This window comes from Panthera onca, chromosome A1 (genome assembly GCF_046562875.1).
Source record: "Panthera onca isolate mPanOnc1 chromosome A1, mPanOnc1 haplotype 2, whole genome shotgun sequence".
NCBI classification, from domain to species: Eukaryota; Metazoa; Chordata; class Mammalia; order Carnivora; family Felidae; genus Panthera; species Panthera onca.
In genome coordinates, this window is record NC_138339.1 from 240,038,781 (window position 1) to 240,056,367 (window position 17,587).

Consider the following 17,587-nt stretch of genomic DNA (forward strand, 5'->3'; position numbering starts at 1 on the left):
GGCCATATCAGTCAGTACCTGGTCTTGCTTGTTCTGTTCGGTCGCATAATATAAAAGCCATAATTGGTCGGTCCCCTCTTGATAGACATTTAAGTTAATCTCGGTTTGTTACAAACGTGAGCTTGTGCCAATATAGCACACAATGCCTAGATGTGAAATTGCTAAGTCAGAGTTTCTGTGCATTTACGATTTAGATAGATAGTGTCAAATTGCCCTTCAAAAGGTTTTACCAGTTTACATTCCCAAATGACGCTTTATGGAAGATTTCTTTTCCACACTGGGGTTTATCAGTTTTTTAGTTTTTGCCAACCTGGTATGTGGAAACTGGTATGTCATTACTGTTTTAATTTCTGTTCCACTTGAGTGAGTATGAGCATATTGTAATGTTTGTGCATCTATATTTCTTTTTCTGCTTGTATCTTTTTTTTTTTTTTCAGACACTAGGTACAAAGCTAAATAAATACATGTATGCCTCCAAATTGCCATTTTTCATTTCCTTTTGTATTATATTGATAAAGTTAAAATCTAGAATTGTGTCTGAAAAATAATGTGAAATGTCATTTCGCTTTGGTACTAGATTTTCTCACCCCTCACTTCAGAGGCATGGCTATACTAATTCTCTCCTCTGTCCATCCTCATTAGCCTACAGACATGCTTTTATTTCTCCTGTCTTAAAAAATCATTCTTCACCATGCTTCCCTGTACAGCCACCGTTCCATTTATTTCCTTCCCTTTATAACAGAACTCCTGGGAAGAGTTAGCTGTCCTTAATTTCTCATTCTTTCATGTATTTCCTCCATTTAAGCTTTGGCAGCGTCCCTCTCCCTTCCAGCTGCTCTCATCAAAGTTATCATGACCTTTACGTTGCTCAATTCCAAGATCAGTTCTCAGTTCTCACCCTTCGTCTGTTAACAGCATTTAACACGTCTCTTTCTTCCTTGAAACACTTTTTTCACTTGGTCTCCAGGACACTACTTTCTACATCTTCTCTTTTTTGTACCCTCAGTCACTTAGTGATCTCGCCCAGTGTCAAGGCCTTAAATAACATCTATATCCTGATTCTGTCAGCAAGGAACTTAGGTTTTTGATTCACTCAATTTGGATATTTTTAAGACTTAAAAAAAAAAAAACAAACCACGTAACTTCTTGTGCAGTTGCTTTGCTGATTAAGTCTTTTGAATTTGAAATATCCAGTAGATTTTTGTGCTGGTTCGCGGTTTGGGTAGAACAGCTTTAACCGATGTTTTTTGTTGGCATCTTCTTTCTACAGGCTTTGGAAATTAATAGCAGTTCCAGCTTGTATATTATTTAAATATAATAGTGTCGTTGGACTAAAATGTTCCTGATGCCAGCCTCTTCAGAGTTAAATAGTGGGCAGAGCTTCCTAACCCAGTGGATGACCAATCCTTCTCGGGCTGGGGTCATATTAAATCGTGGATTTCCTATTTTGGAAGCAGACGAAGAGCAGCAAGCAAGTGTGAACACTTCTACCAGCTTTCCTGTTAAAGCCACTCATTTTTCAAATAGCTTCACCTTTATAAGTGAAGAAGATTCACTTCATGAAGAACAGAAGTTGGACTCTAACAGCCCTTATAAACTACAATCAAATAAGTCTGAAACACATGCAGTGTTTCCTTTAACTAAAGAGGAAGCACAAATAGTGGCATGTCAGGGTGCTCCTGGACACTGGGAAGATAACAAAAATGACATTGTCTCAGATCTTTCAAGTGAATGCAAAGAAGTGCCTTATAAAGACCCACTTTTTAAAAAGCTTGAACAGGTACAGCAGGATTTGGCCTAATGTATTTGCATTATTGCAAGTTTCTGTTGATGAACAGTTTCTTCCCCTTGCCTGGGAAATCCTCAAAATACCAAATTTTGCCTTTTATCTAATGTGAAACATTAACACAGGTTTGATATGTAACATACAACACTTGAGATAACAATGTCTTTTAAGTTTCTGCTTCGTTTGGCAAAAACTGAATTGGAAATGGCTGATTAGATATTAAAGGGGAAAAGTTGATCATAAATGTACTGATACCTATCGTATTGTAAGAATCTACAGATTCAAATGACTTTTTCTGTTTCTATGTTTCCTTCATAAAAAATAGGATTTTAGAGTTTGGGTGGCAGATGTAGTTACTTAGGGATCACTCTTTGAAACTCTGTATTAGAGATGATACGAAAAGGGAGATGAGAGGGGTTAAGATAAATGTAAGGAGCAAAGATCCCTAAAGAAATGTAAAGTTAGTTTAATCAAGTTTTATGTTTAAAAAGCTGAAAGAAGTACAACAGAAGAAGCAGGAACAGCTGAGGAGGCAGCATTTCGAGCAACTACAGAGACTTCTGGAAGAACAAGAGAAGCTGCTCACTACTGTGTCTGGGCACCAACCACTCCCAGGTACTTTGTGCTTACACAGAGCCTTCAGTCAGCTCAACAGTGAACACTGACATTTCTCACCTTTAGTTGTTTGACAGGTTTTTTCTACCATTACTCTATCATATGTGGTGAACCCCAGTTTCTTTAGGGGCCTTGCAGATAACTATGAAATGGTGGTGATGTTACATGATTGGGACAGGGGGAGCTGGGCCATTCTGGAGCATGTGTGCCCTGCTTAACAGCAGTCATATTTATTTATAAAATAAAAGTTTAAAGATTTTTAATTTTTTTTTAACATTTACTTATTTTTGAGAGACAGAGCATGAGCGAGGGAGGGGCAGAGAGAGAGAGGGAGGGGCAGAGAGAGAGAGGGAGACACAGAATCCAAAGCAGGCTCCAGGCTCTGAGTTGTCAGCACAGAGCCCGATGCGGAGTTTGAACCCATGAACCGTGAAATCATGACCTGAGCCTGAAGTCGGATGCTTAACTGACTGAGCCACCCAGGTACCCCTAAGGATTTTTTTTAATGTTTATTTATTTTAGAGAGAGAGAGGGAGTGAGAGAGCAGATGAGTGGGGAGAGGGGGAAAGGCAGAGAGAGAGAGAGAGAGAGGGACAGAGGATCCAAAGTGGGTTCTGTGCTGACATCAGAGAGCCCTGTGTTGGGCTCGAACTCAAAAACTGTGAAATGGTGACCTGAGCCAAAGTCAGATGCTTAATCGATTGAGCCACCCAGGCGCCCCTATAAAATTTTAAAAAGACCTAGCAGAATAAAAGATGTAGAGCCAAATTTGGCCTAGGGCTACTGGCTTACAACCCCTGCCTGAAGAATGAAAAACTCCGTAGGGTGTCTGGGTGGCTCAGTCAGTTAAGTGTCTGGCTCTTGTCTCCGCTCAGGTCATGATCTCCTGGTTTGTGGGATCAAGCCCTGCATTAGGCTCTGTATTGATAAAGCAGAGCCTACTTGGGATTCTTTCTCTCTCTCTAAAAAAAAAAAAAAAAAAAAGAATGAAAAACTCCTCAGGGTCATAATGGTAAAATATGTGTAGAGACTACTCTGGTCAGCAGAGGAGCCATACCAAAAATATTTTCTGGGGTGGCAGATGACAGATCTTTTGTTGTATACTAGATCAGTTAACAGAAAACACGATGTGCTTATCAGGGGACCGTAAACCTGTGTAAATTTGATCTCTAGTAGTGGTTTTGAGAGATGTTTCACCATACCACATTATAACAAAAACATTTAAAATTGTGACTCATAATTTCAAAGAAATTGCATAAATCAGTCGTTATTGGTGTGCCTGGCATGTTGTAAGGAGGTTTTCTATTTATTTTGTCCTAATCTCATTCATTGAAAAAAGTACCAGTCATGATTCTGATGATAACATTACTAATGGATTGTTCCCTTAGTTTGAGAAATAGTGATCTGGAACATGTGTTTGCTTCTTGATGGCACCTTCCCAGAGACACAGTGCTGATTCACAAAAGTGCCTGTTCTGTTCAGAGGTTGCACTGGGCATTGAGAATACGAAGAATAAAAGACATTGGCAGATGAATGTGCAAAGTAGCTGGATGGGATTCAGGGAATAGTAGTAGTGGTAGTGATGAGAAATGTATCAGATGAAGAGTGGTTTAGGGAATTAGGACGTTTATCTTAGTAAATGTAGAGTACGTGGTGTGTGTCTTGAAATAGTTGAATGGGTCAGGGTTCCTTTATGGAATACATAAGAGGATAATCCAGATCATTTCAATAACAGCCTGTGATACTTTTTAAGGTAGAAATAGCACTACGGTAGAGCAATAAGGAAGCAGTTTCAACATTGTTGATATAAAAGCGGGCGCCTTTCAGTTATGGCACATTGCTTTTAGGACAGTGATTTTTAACACTGTTTGGTCTCAGGACCACTGAACACTCTTAAATTAATGAGGACTCCAGAGTATTTGTTCTGTGGGCTATGGCTGTTGATATTTAACTCTCAGAAATTAAATTGGAGAAATTAAAAAACTAATTCATTAAAACAAAAAGCAGTTACATGTTATCATAACTAACTTAATGAAGAGGTTTTTCTAAAAAATTAGAAGAATGGCATAGTTTTATATTTTTGAATATCTCTTTTAACTTCTGGTTTAAAAGAGCTCAGCTGATAGTCCTATCTGCTTCTGCATTCATTCTCTTAAGTTATGTTGTTCTGATTGAAGCATGTGAAAAAAAATTCGGCCTCACATGGATGTTTACTTGGAAGAGGGAAAGAAGAGTACTGTAATAGCCTTTTCAAATAATTGTAGTTATTTCTTTGATATTGCACCCAAACCTAACAATTGGGCGTTTCTTAGTGATAGTTCAAAGTATGGAGTCTGAAACTATATTAATGAACTTTTTTATACTCTAGTACATGAAATATATTGGAATATCTTGGCATTTTGAATGGCTCTTTTATCATGCATGATTTAGTAAAATTGTGCATTGGTTATTTGCAAAGTAGTGGTTCACTGAGTTATGTAGGTCTTTAAAATATACTTAAGTGTATTTTATCATATAATATCAAAAAATTATATCCATTAATACCACTACAGAGCTCATCGTAAAAGTCTTGAAGTAGCAGGGTGCTGCCTGGGTTGCTCAGTTGGTTGAGTGTCTGACTTAGGCTCAGGTCATAGTCTCACAGTTCTTAAGTCAGTGCCTGCATGGGGCTCTCTGCTGTCAGCGCTGAGGTGCTTGGGATCCTCTGTCTCCCTCTCTCTCTCCCTCTGCCCCTCCCCAACTTGTGCTCTCCCTCTCTCTCTCAAAAATAAACATTAAAAAAATTTTTTTAAGTCTTTTTTTTTTTTTTTTTTTAAGTCTTGAAGTGTTATGAAGCTGTCAAGCTCATGGTGGTAGGTTTGTTTAATAAATTCTAATTTTTACTAGAGACTTCAAGTTTTACTATTAAATACTGTAGTTATTTTCTTTGAAGTGACTGGCTCGCTTGTTTAATTTTTGAGAAACTGTCTGCCAAGTACGAAGGTTTAAATCATCATAGTTTTGTCATTTATTCTTTCAAGTAAAAATGATGTTCTTTGAGAGAAGTGCCTAGTCAAGCTTACATCTCAAACCAAGCTATGTCTTGGTTTGCAGTAGAAGTGATTTATGCACTTTTTGTTTTGTCCTATAGAATGTTGAAATGACACTTGAACTCAACAGTTCAAACTCAGTTTAAAAATTAATAATTCTTGCAACTTTAGGACCTTTTTATTTTATTTTTTTGAGAGAGAGAGTGCGCTGAGGAGGGACAGAATCCCAAGCAGGCTCCACATTCAGCATGGAGCCCAACATGGGGCTTAATCTCACAACCGTGAGATCTTGACCTGAGCCAAACCAAGAGTTGGGTACTCAACCAACTGAACCACCCAGGCACTCCTATCTAGGACATTCTTAAATAAAACTGTTTGTTTGTTTGTTTTGAGAGAGAGAGAGAGAGAGAGCATAAGCAGGGGAGATGGGCAGAGGGAGAGAGAGAATCCTAAGCAGGCTCTACACCCAGCATGGAGCCTGATGTGGGGCTCTATCCCACGACCCTGGGATTATGGCCTGAGCCAAAATCAAGAGTCAGACGCTCAACTGACTCAGCTACCCAGGCGCCCCTGTTTTTTGTTTGTTTGTTTGTTTTTTGTGGTGACTAATACAGTGACTGCTAGCACAGTTTAGTGCCACTGTTTTGCTGTCCTGCTTTTGAGTGAAGGTACCACGAGTTTCTGTTTTGCTCTTGCACCATTAGTGCATGAAGTAAAAAAGACAAATACTATCTTAATATTTTATGAACATAGATTTGACTTTGTGGATGCACTGAAAGAATCTTAGAGACCTTCAGGGGTTTACAGACCACACTTTGAGAACTGCTACTTTGGGATATTGCACTTTTATCAAAGACATCTTCAGTCTGAAGTGAGGTGACTATAAGTCAAAAACATTTGGGGATGCTGGGTGGCTCAGTCATTTGAGCGTCTGGCTTTCAATTTTGGCTCAGGTCATGATCTCATGGTTTATGGGTTCAAGCCCCGCATTGGGCTCTCCACTGACAGCGCAGAGCCTACTTAGGATTCTCTCTCTCTTCCTTTCTCTCTGCCCCTCCCCAACTCATGCTCTCTTTCTCAAAATAAATAAACTTAAAAAAATCTTTGGATGGAGAGAGTATTGTTCTATAAAAGAAAGGAGTTTGAGCCTGATAGTCTATGAAGACCTACCTCATTTCCAGTTTTATTTGTGATCTGGGATGAGGCAGAGGGTTTGAGAGATGGGTGGCATGGCTCTTATAAAACCCTTCACATTGTGTCTTCTCTTATTCGATTTATATATTTTTAAATATTTCTTTATTTTGAGAGAGAGGGAGAGAGAGAGTGTGTGAGCAGGGGAGGGATAGAGAGAGCGAGAGAGAATCCCAAGCAGGCTCCATGTGGTCAGCACAGAGCCCAACTTGGGGCTGGAACGCACAAACCCTGAAATCCTGACCTGAGCTGAAATCAAGAGTTGGATGCTCAGCTGACTGAGCTACTTGGGTGCCCCTTCTGGTTTGTTTGTTTTGTTTTTGTTTTTGTTTTTTTTTTAAGATTTTATTTTTAAGTAATCTCTACACCCAACTTGGGGCTCAAATTCACAACCCTGAGACCAAAAGTCACATGCCCCACTGACTGAGCCAACTGGTGCCCCTTCACTTTTTTTTTTTTTTAACATTTTACATTTTTTCAATGTTTTTTACTTTTTTTTGAGGGAGAGACACAGAGTCCAAGCAGGGGAGGGGCAGAGAGAGAGGGAGACACAGAATCTGAAGCAGGCTCCAGGCTCCGAGCTGTCAGCACGGAGCCCGATGTGGGGCTTGAATTCATGAGATCGTGACCTGGGCCAAAGGTGGATGCTCAACCAACTGAGCCACGCAGGCACCCCGGGTGTCTTTAGGGAGCTTATTTGTCTTTAGGGAACTCTTCAGATCATTTACAGCCATTGGCATTGGTGCTCTCTGTGTTTGTTGTGGGGCTGCAGAGTTGAGAATTCCAGCAGTGCTTCTCACAGATGGAAGATGAATGGTGCCTTCCAGAAGCAGGCTGTGTTGCAGCTGTGCCAGGTCTACACTGTCTGCACATCAATTGTCGTATGAACATACCCTTGATTCAAATTATGCAGCGGTCATTTTGGACTTCTAAATTTCATCATTTTGTTAAATAGAGTTTCCTAATATAAGGAGGAAAAAATACTTTTATCACTTTGGAGAAAACCTGGTAGGTAGGGATCACTAACAGGTAGAAGCGAAAATGTTCTAGGAAGTCATTAGTTTTGATAGTTTTTTTTTCTTTTTCAACTATTTTTTTTTAATTGCAAGGTTTAACCCTACTGCCTGATGGTCAGAGCCAGAAGTATAGATCTCCAGGAAATTCAACCACTGTAGAGAAAACCTCGCCCTTCCTACCATCACATGTCTACCAGAATCAAACCCAAGAAAAAACACACACTTCCAACATTTTATCTGATGAACAAAACAACTTCTGTAGAACTACTCATCCAGATTTTGTCTTAACTGCAAAAACTGGTGCTCCTCTCACTTTGTTTTGTGAGGCACAATATCAAGAAGCACTTGTGAAAAACAATGATTTGCAGGAAGAAAACCATGACTATCCTATAGGTGAGTTACTTCTATTTCTCTCTTTTGTACTTAGCTAGCAGTGTTACCAAGCTGTGCTAAGACAAGAAAAGTCCTTTCTGCATTTTTTCCCCTGTCCCCCGTGCCTGTGGCTTTAATTATGAGCCCCTACATGTTGCATAACCATTGAGCCTGGATTGGACACAGAACTGGACACAGAATTTTGTGACTTTCTGAGAACAATCGCAATACTCATACTGATTTCAAACCTCTCAAGGTAGCATGGGGTCTTCAAAAAGGGGGATGGTGGGTTCTGTGTGTACTATTTTTCTCTGAGAGCTTAGAAATAGTTTGAGGTTATGTAGTATGTGTGGTAGTGGAGGGGCACATGATCGAAGATGTGAAATGTGAGAAATAGGTTGGTGGTGGCAGTTATTATTCAGGAGAGAAATTCTGTCCACTCCCAGACCCTCGGTTTGCCCTCACTGTACCTCTGTATTCCTCGCACTCAACATGTTTTTGCCAGAGAACTGGCAGCATCTGATGGTCTAAACTCATGGAGGTCTTGTGGCATTTCTGGTGTAGTTTCTTCTGGTCTTTTTTTTCCTTTTTTAAAGTGCTGTTTCTGTGCCCCATTCCCCCTTCCACTTTTTTTTGTTTTTACATTTTGTAACTGTAAAATATTGTATAATTGTGTTCTTTTCCCAGCCAAGATGGAAAATAATGTGTTCTTTTCCTACTCAAACATAATGGTAAATTTCATAGTTTCATAACCATAATTTTAATGGTTGTCATCATGCTGGTCATCAAATAATATATCAGTATTTAATGTTCTTTGCAGTAGGGCTGAGTTGTTTCCAATATTTTTAATTTGAATTTTATTTTCAATTTTGATGGTGTTTTCATGAATATGTTCTTTGGAGAAAGTTCTAAAAAAGTGCAGAAAATATGACAAAAGGTGTCTACCCTTACTAGTTAGGATTGGGCACCTTTGTGCATAATATTTTATTTCTGATTTAGAATATGGAAAGGTCACATGCCTTTTAAAAATTTTTTAAGCAGTATACTCTCTTACCTTTTTATTTTGGAAAATTTCAAACATCCAGAAAAGTTGAAAGACTACTGCAATGATTAATAATAGACCTTGATTCAGCAGTTAATATTTTGCTGTATTTACTTTGTCTACATATTTTTCTATGTGTGTATGTATATCTATACATCTGTATTTCTGCCTACATTTAAATGTAACTTGCTCAGTCATTTCATTGCAAATAATATGCAGGCATTATGTTACATCACTTCAAATATTTCAGCACACATCAAGTAAAAATTAAGATATTCTTCTGTATAGATAGTATTCTCTAATACTATTCCTTAATATTTAAATTCATTTTAGAATTCCCACTATTGTCCCAAATATGTGTTTTTTTAAAAAAAACAGGAACAATCAAGTTCATCTGTTACATTCAGTTGTTACAGCTCTCTTTTTAGTCTTTTTTAATGAATTAATTTTTTAAAAATTTATTTATTTATTTTGAGAGAGAGAGTGAGCGCCTGCGCAGGAAAGAGAGAGAGGGAACCCCAAACAGGCTCCATGCTGTCAGTGTGGAGCTGGAAGTGGGGCTTGATCCCCACAAACCATGAATTCATGACCTGAGCTGAAATCAAGAGCCTGATGCTTAACCGACTGAGCCACTCAGGTGCTCCTAGTCTTTTTTAATTTAGAGAAGCCCATAACATTTACCTTGTGAACAGTGTCATGTTTTAATTAGGGTTTTGTAGTTTATCTCCTATGAAAGAAATCATATTAAAAAGTCATATAAAGAAGTCATAATAAAGAAATCCTTGAGGGTTCTAAAATCTTTGGCATATATTACTTTTGATAAATATTACTTTAGCATAGTAACTTGTAAAATTCTCAGGTTTTAAGACGTTATTCTTTATTTTTTGGAACTAAATTGTTCCTAATTTTTATCCTAGGAGAAGGTGTTTCACCATGTTGGGAGAAAGTGGCCGAACCTATTCATGAAGGGAAAGATGTGAATGTAAAAAAAATTGGTGATTCTTCAGAAGTGGCTAATATTGAAGAAAGGTATCATCCATGTTGAAAGGAATAAGAAGTGTGACAGTTTAATGTAATAGCCGGCTATTATGGTAGAGCACTTTCTTTTTAAAAAAGACCCATGGTTTTCTTGTTTTTGCTTGAATATGCTTTTAAATACAATGTTGAAGTTACAACTTACCACATATTGTCAGCAACAGACAGTGGTCGGGGAGACCTGTCAGTTCAGATAGCTTTGCATTGTTTTGGAAGAATTGAGCAAACTTTTTTCACCAAAGAGAAGAAACCAGGATAAAATTAATCTTCTCTCAAATAGTTAGGTAAATCCTATTTTGGCAAAGACAAAAACAAATTAATATTGAGTCTCACATTTGGTGTCACTTATAAATTATAATTGGGTAAGCTTAGTTACAGAATTTAAAAATCTTATGACAAATATAAACTATCAATATTGAGATTGTTTCTTATTTTCTTAAATACTTGACATATTTTAATAGATGTTATGGATGGGCAAATTACTTCTGATTATTGCTCTATTACATTGTCAAGGATCTTGTTTTAAAATTTTTTTTAACGTTTATTTATTTTTAAGAGACAGAGTGTGAGCAGGGGAAGGGCAGAGAGAGGGAGACAGAATCTGAAGCAGGCTTCAGGCTCTGAGCTGTCAGCACAGAGCCTGACGCAGGGCTTGAACTCACAAGCTGTGAGATCATTACCTGAGCTGAAGTTGGCACTTAACCAACTGAGGCACCCAGGCGTCCCTGTCAAGGATCTTTCTTAAAGTGCTTATTTGATGAAGTATTTTCAAAATATATTTTATTCTTAGTTATTTATTTTTTTAATGAAATTTTTAATGTATTTTTGAGAGACAGACTGTGAGTGGGGGAGGGCAGAGAGAGATACAGAATCCAAAGCAGGCTCCAGGCTCTGAGCTGTCAACATAGAACCCGACGCAGGGCTCAAACTCACGAACCATTGGGATCATGACCTGAATTGAAGTTGGATGCTCAATGACTGAGCCACCCAGGCGCTCTTCAAAGTATATTTTAAAGTTGTATAATCTATAGGCAAAAAATGAACTTCAGAAGGTTTTTTTTTTTTTTTTTTTCCAATCATGTGTAGAGTGTTGTATTTTTCTGTATTTTGGGAGATGGGGTAGGATTATAGCTTTCTTTGGATTCTCATACGGGGTCTGTGACTTTGAAAACGGTTAGTTCTCAGTGTAATCAGGGGTATCTCTGTCAGGCACACTGAGGCAGATATTCACCACATCTTGACTTGCATGCTAAATAACTTTATTTTTATGATTAGGCCTATTAAAGTTGCTATCAGAGAGAGGAAACAGACATTTGAAGACTACTTAGAAGAACAAATTCGACTGGAAGAACAAGAACTGAAACGAAAACAACTAAGGGTAGGCATCGCCACTATCTTGATTAAGTTAGATGAGGCTTTAGAGATTTATTTATAATTTGCTTTAAAAAGAACATTGAGATAACTTGGATATACCAGAATTAATTCAAATATTCTTTATTTTAGGAAGCAGAAGGATCATTGCCAATCAAAGCAAAGCCAAAACAACCATTTTTGAAACGAGGAGAAGGTTTAGCTAGATTTACTAATGCTAAATCTAAGTCTCAGAAAGGGAGAGAAAGTAAACTAGTGCCTAATCAGAGCATTTCAGAGGACCAACCTGTGTTTAAAATGGATAGACAGCAATTCCAGCGGAAAACTGCTCTAATAAACAAAGAACTGTGTACAGAGAACCCTCCTGTTAAAAAGAACAATAAAGCTAGGGCCAGCAGTGGTTTTGTCACACTTAGTCAGAAGCCAAAAGTGCTTAAGGGTAACAACAGAAAAAGTCTTTCTCCATCAGGATTGAAAATACTGGCAGGGAAGAAATGTGATGGGCAATTTAGAGACCAGATCAAATTAGAAAAAAAAGTTGAATCTAATAGTAGAGAAATGCCCGAGTGTGCAAAACCTTGTGATGTTGGTTGCAAAGTCTGGAATAAGACACCAGGTAGAGACAGACTTCCTCTTTCAGCAGGGCTGGTCAGCTGCATGGCTTCTAAGAGCCCAATAAATGAGACCTTGAAAAAGTCAGAATCTTCTCTTGACATTTCTCTTCAGAAAAAGTTAGAAAAGTGGGAACGAGAAAAGGAAAAGGAAAATTTGGAGTTAGATGAATTTTTGTTTTTGGAGCAAGCTGCTGATGAAATCTCATTTTCCAGTAATTCTTCATTTGTACTGAAAATCTTAGAGAGGGACCAGCAGATCTGCAAAGGGCACCGGCTGTCTTCCACCCCTGTCAAAGCCGTACAGCAGGAGAAGATGGTGACACTGGATCCCATTCTTCAGTGTAACCACAATGAGGCTCCAGACTGTACTGAACCTGATAATGTGTGTGAGTGTGAGGTCGCACCCAAACAGACTGATTCAGTGTCCTCACCTGAAGCACATAAGGAACAGTCTTGTAAAGTCAGTAGGAAAGCATTCCAAACTAGCACTTCTGAAAATCAGACTCGGTGGAATGTAGGTGATGACGAAGGTGCCATGGACAGTGACAGTAGCACCGACTCTGAGGAACAACTTGATGTTACCATAAAACCATCAACTGACGATAAAGAGAGGGGTTTCAGCAGCAGAGAAGACAGTCCACAGGTCTGTGATGGTAAGGGGCCTTTTAGGGACACTGGGATGCAAGAAGATCAAAGGAGAGATGTTGATTTAGATTTGTCTGATAAAGATTATAGTAGTGATGAGTCTATCATAATAGAAAGCTTGAAAAACAAAGGTTCTGAGTCCTCAAGAAGACCCTCATCTATAAGTATGAGTAAAATTGACTTTGATGATGAAAGAACTTGGACTGACCTTGAAGAGAATTCATTTAAACATGATGCTGTTCTTGGGACAGAGGTCACTAATGGGACTCCTCAGGCAGCCTACCCTAATAAGAGTGAAATATGTGTACCAGACAAAGCAATAAAAAGGAAGGTCGCACCAGTCAAGAAGGGAGAAGACTTGAGGAAATCCAGTAGGAGCACAAGCCCTCCTCCTACCTCAGATCTCATGATGAAATTCTTTCCTGCTTTGAAACTGAAACCCAAATCAGATTCACACTTGGGAAGTGAACCCAAGTTAAACCCAAGTCAAGACCAACCACCTGGTAAGTCAGCATTATAAAATAGGTATCAGAATGTTATAAATTTAACATCTTATCAGTAGGGGTATCTTATCAGAACACTTAAAATCCTAATCGTTCTAGTTGCTCAGTAGAAGTCTAAGTAGGTGATTGTTAAAATTTGATTTGTTTTGTGGGTCTAAATAATGTAATGGCCGCTAGTACAAAAGATATGGATGCATTCTGATTTCAGATTTTCTAATTTAAGCCTATGTCTTATTCTCAAGGCTGTAACATTAATTGCTTCATTATGAATTGAGGTAACATAAGTTTCTTTTGTAACTAGAGTATCCAATTTGTGGTTTGTGTCACTATGAGGTGAACCTTTGTGTGTGCACTTTTTAAAATGACTATGTATTTACTTATTTTTTTATTTTTATTTTTTTTACTACTCATGCGCTAACTTGCTAGATAGGACCAAGAAGAAATACAGTAAAATTGAAGTTTCCTTTCTTCCCTATATTTGGGTTCCTACTCCTTTTCCTAGAGGAACTTACATTCCCATTTCATTTGTATATTCTAAAAAGATTCTGTGCATATGAAAGCATATGTGGGAGTGGGTATGTAATCTTCTTTCTACACAAATGAAAACACTTAAAAAATTTTTTTTAATATTTATTCAGTTTTTGAGAGAGAGAGGGTGTGAGCAGGGGAGGGACAGAGAGACTGGAGACAGAATCCAAAGCAGCCTCCAGGCTTTGAGCTGTCAGCACAGAGCCTGATGTGGGGCTGGAACCCTGGAGCTGTGAGATCATGACATGAGCCAAAGTTGGACACTTAACTGACTGAGCAATCCACACACTTTGAAAACACGTTTTTTATAGGCCATTCTTCACCTTATAATAAACTTTGGAGATTGTTTTTTCCCGCTTACACATCTGCCACGTTCCATTTAATGGTTGTATAGTTGATGCGATGGACTTCTAAAACTTATATGGAAAACTCCTTTCCATCATATCATGTAGTAAACTGTGAATACCTACCAAAGCACAGGTGCTTTAAATTGTAGGGGTGCCTGAGTGGCTCAGTCGGTTGAGTATCCGACTTTGGCTCAGATCATGATCTCACCATCTGTGAGTTCAGGCCCCGCACTGCCTCTGTGCTGACAACTGGGAGCCTGGAGCCTGCTTCACATTCTGTGTCTCCCTCTCTCTCTGCACCTCTCCTTCTTGCACTCCGTCTTTCTATTTCTCAAAAATAAGTAAACATTGAAAAAAATGTAAATTATAACTTAAGCTATGTAAGTAGGCTTCTTGCCCAGTGTGAAGCCCAACAGAGGGCTTGAACCCATGACCCTGAGATCAAGACCCGAGCCAAGATCAAGAGTTGGATGTTTGGGGCACCCAGGTGGCTCAGTTGATTTAAGTGTTGGACTCTTGATCTCCGCTCAGGTCATGCTCTCATGGTTTGTGGAATTGAGCGCCACATTGGGCTCTGGCCTAACAGGGCAGAGCTTGCTTGGGATTTTCTGTCTCACCTTCTCTTTGCCCTTCCCCTGCCCACACGTGTGCTCTTTTTTTTTCTCTCTCAAAATTAACAAACATGAAAAAAAAAGAGAGTTGGACACTTAACTGACTGAGCCACCCAGATGCCCCTAACTTAAACTATTTAAAAAAATACTTTGATTTTAAAAGTAGTACTTTTTGCAGAAAGTTTGAAAGCTTAAGTATAGAATGAAAAATGTTTATAACTGAACTATCCGAAGGTAGTTGTGATACCATTTTGGAATTTTTCCTTCCAGTCATTTTTCCTATGTATTTTTAATATGGTATAGACATTTGTTAAAACTTATGTTGGGGTGCCTGGGTGGCTCAGTCGGTTAAGCGTCGGACTCTTCGTTTTGGCTCCGGTCGTGATCTCGCGGTTTTGTGAGTCTGAACCTCGTGTTGGGCCCTGTGCAGGCAGCATGGGGCCTGCTTGGGATTCTCACTCTGCCTCTCATTCTGCTCCTCCCCACTCGTGCTGTCTTTGTCTCTCAAATAAATAAACTTAAAAAAATGATAAAAAAAATAAACTGACTTTATCTTTTTTGGGGCAGCTGGGTAGCTCAGTCAGTTAAGCATCTGACTCTTGGTTTCAGCTCAGGTCTTTTCTCAGGATTTGTGGGATTCTCTCCCTCTCTCTCTTTCTGCCCCCGCTGCCCTGCTCTTTCTCTCAAATAAACTTAAAAAAAAAAGTAAAAAAAACTTAGCTTTTCTTTCTTGGGGTGCTTGGGTGGCACAGTCAGTTAAGCATCTGACTCTTGGTTTTGGTTCAGGTCATATCTCACAGTTTGTGAGTTTGAGCCCCACGTTGCACTTTGTGCTGACAGTGTGGAGCCTGCTTGGGATTCTCTCTCTCTCTTTCTCTGCCCCCGTGCTCCAGTCTCTTTCTCTCAAAATAAATAAACTTAAAAAAAAACAAAAAAACAAAAAAATTACCTTATCTTCTTTGACCAGGTGTATAATATGCACTGGCCATTTCTTTAAAACACTTTTGTGTATTTTAAAAATGGTTGCAGAACATAGGGTGCCTGGGTGGCTCAGTTGGTTAAGCATCTGACTTCAGCTCAGGTCATGATCTCATGGTTTGTGGGTTCAAGCCCTGAGTCGACTCTGTGCTCACAGCTCAAAACCTGGAGCCTGCTTCACATTCTGTGTCTCCCTCTCTCTCTGCCCCTGCTTGTGCTGTCTCTCTCTCTCAAAAATGAAGAAACATTAAAAAATTGTTTAAAAAGGTTGCAGAACACTATGTGAATACAGCATCATTTTATTCAGTAATTTCCTTAATGTTGGATACTTAAATTATTTTTCACTATTAGAAATCACGTTGCAATGCATATTTTTGTGCGGAAATCAATTTTTCAAAAGGGTAGTGGAAGAACAGAAGTGTTGGCTTTTTTACTCTTTGAAATAGCAAATTGGTATGTGAAAAACATCTTAATTTGTATTTCTGTGATTAGTGGGAGTAAACTTTGATTTTGATGTTAATTATTTGCTTTAGATGTCTTGTGAATTACTTACTCCTGTTCATATATACATATTTAAATTGAAGTACAATTGATGTACAACATCAGTATTAGTTTCAGGTATACATCATAGTGATTCAGTATTTTTATACATTATGAAATGATCCCATGATATGTCTAGTTTCTATCTGTCACCATACAGTTATTACAATATTGGCTGTTATCAAAAAGACAAAAAACATATGTATTAGCTTTTTAAAAATTATTTGAATGATTTCTTTTTATATGTAATGTTAATTCATTGGTAGATTGTTACTCTTCAGTTGAATAATGTCTTTTTTAAATTTAGATTGGTTTTATCTGGAAAGTCAGGTTCATATAGTTTGTTTTTTTTTTTCAGAGGCATTGTTTCTTGTGCATTTTAATAGTACAGATGTTTACCATATTTTTGGCTCTTAGTATTAATAGCTAGCTGGTTTCTGCTGCTGAAGACCTTTTGTGAAGTTCAATATATATGGCCTATTTTATAGGTGACAGTGCTCGATCTCAAGTTTTGAGAGAGAAAGTAATTGAATTGGAAACAGAAATAGAAAAATTTAAAGCTGAGAACACATCTTTAGCTAAACTTCGCATTGAACGGGAAAGTGCCTTGGAAAAACTTAGGTAAGTTTGCATATATGTTGGGAAAAGATACAATGATTCACTTTTATCTTTAAGATTTTATCTAGAATATTTGAAATAAGTTTTGTCGATCCAACAATAAAAAGGAAAAGGAAGTGAAACCTTTACCACATAAGAATTAAAAAAAAAGATTTTTTTTTTTTTTTTTTAACATTTATTAATTTTGGAAAGGCAAAGAGAGACAGAGCACAAGTGGGTCAGGGTCAGAGAGAGAGGGAGACACAGAATCCAAAGCAGGCTCCAAGCTCTGAGCTGTCAGCACAGAGCCCAGTGTGGGGCTAGAACCCAAGAACTGTGAGATCATGACCTGAGCTGAAATTGGACACTTAACCGGCTGAGCCACCCAAGGCACCCCACCACATAAGAATTTTTTAATTAAAATGACCCACTGTCATCAGAAGTGTGTTAAAAGGGGAATTTTCTTAGTGATGAGTTCATAAATTGAAATTTGACAAGCATTTTGGAGCTGTGATTTCAGGTGCTACCTTGGCCAATGCATTAATTTTCTAGGGCTAATGTAATAAAGTACAGTTCATCCTTGAACAATGCAGGAGTTAGAGGCTCCAAACCCCTGCACAGTCGAAAATCCACATAAAACTTTTGACTCCCTAAAAACTTAACTAGGAATAATCTACTGATGATTGATTGGAAGCCTTAACCAATAACAGTTGTTTAACACAGTTTGTTATATGTGTTATATACATATTCTCATGATTAAAGTAAGG

At 38.2% G+C, this 17,587-nt stretch overlaps 1 protein-coding gene across 7 annotated transcripts in view; it reads left to right on the top strand.

The window, feature by feature from the left end:
* Positions 1 to 17,587, top strand: part of CPAP (centrosome assembly and centriole elongation protein) — a 55,593-nt gene that overhangs the window by 5,304 nt on the left and 32,702 nt on the right. For all 7 annotated transcript variants that reach the window (XM_060637599.3, XM_060637605.3, XM_060637600.3 and 4 more), the window contains 7 exons: positions 1,271 to 1,780; positions 2,278 to 2,401; positions 7,731 to 8,030; positions 9,969 to 10,080; positions 11,362 to 11,464; positions 11,590 to 13,219; positions 16,712 to 16,844. In XM_060637599.3, the coding sequence (XP_060493582.3) occupies positions 1,337 to 1,780; positions 2,278 to 2,401; positions 7,731 to 8,030; positions 9,969 to 10,080; positions 11,362 to 11,464; positions 11,590 to 13,219; positions 16,712 to 16,844 (2,846 nt within the window). In that variant the 5' untranslated portion in view covers positions 1,271 to 1,336. The remainder of the gene's footprint in view (positions 1 to 1,270; positions 1,781 to 2,277; positions 2,402 to 7,730; positions 8,031 to 9,968; positions 10,081 to 11,361; positions 11,465 to 11,589; positions 13,220 to 16,711; positions 16,845 to 17,587) is intronic.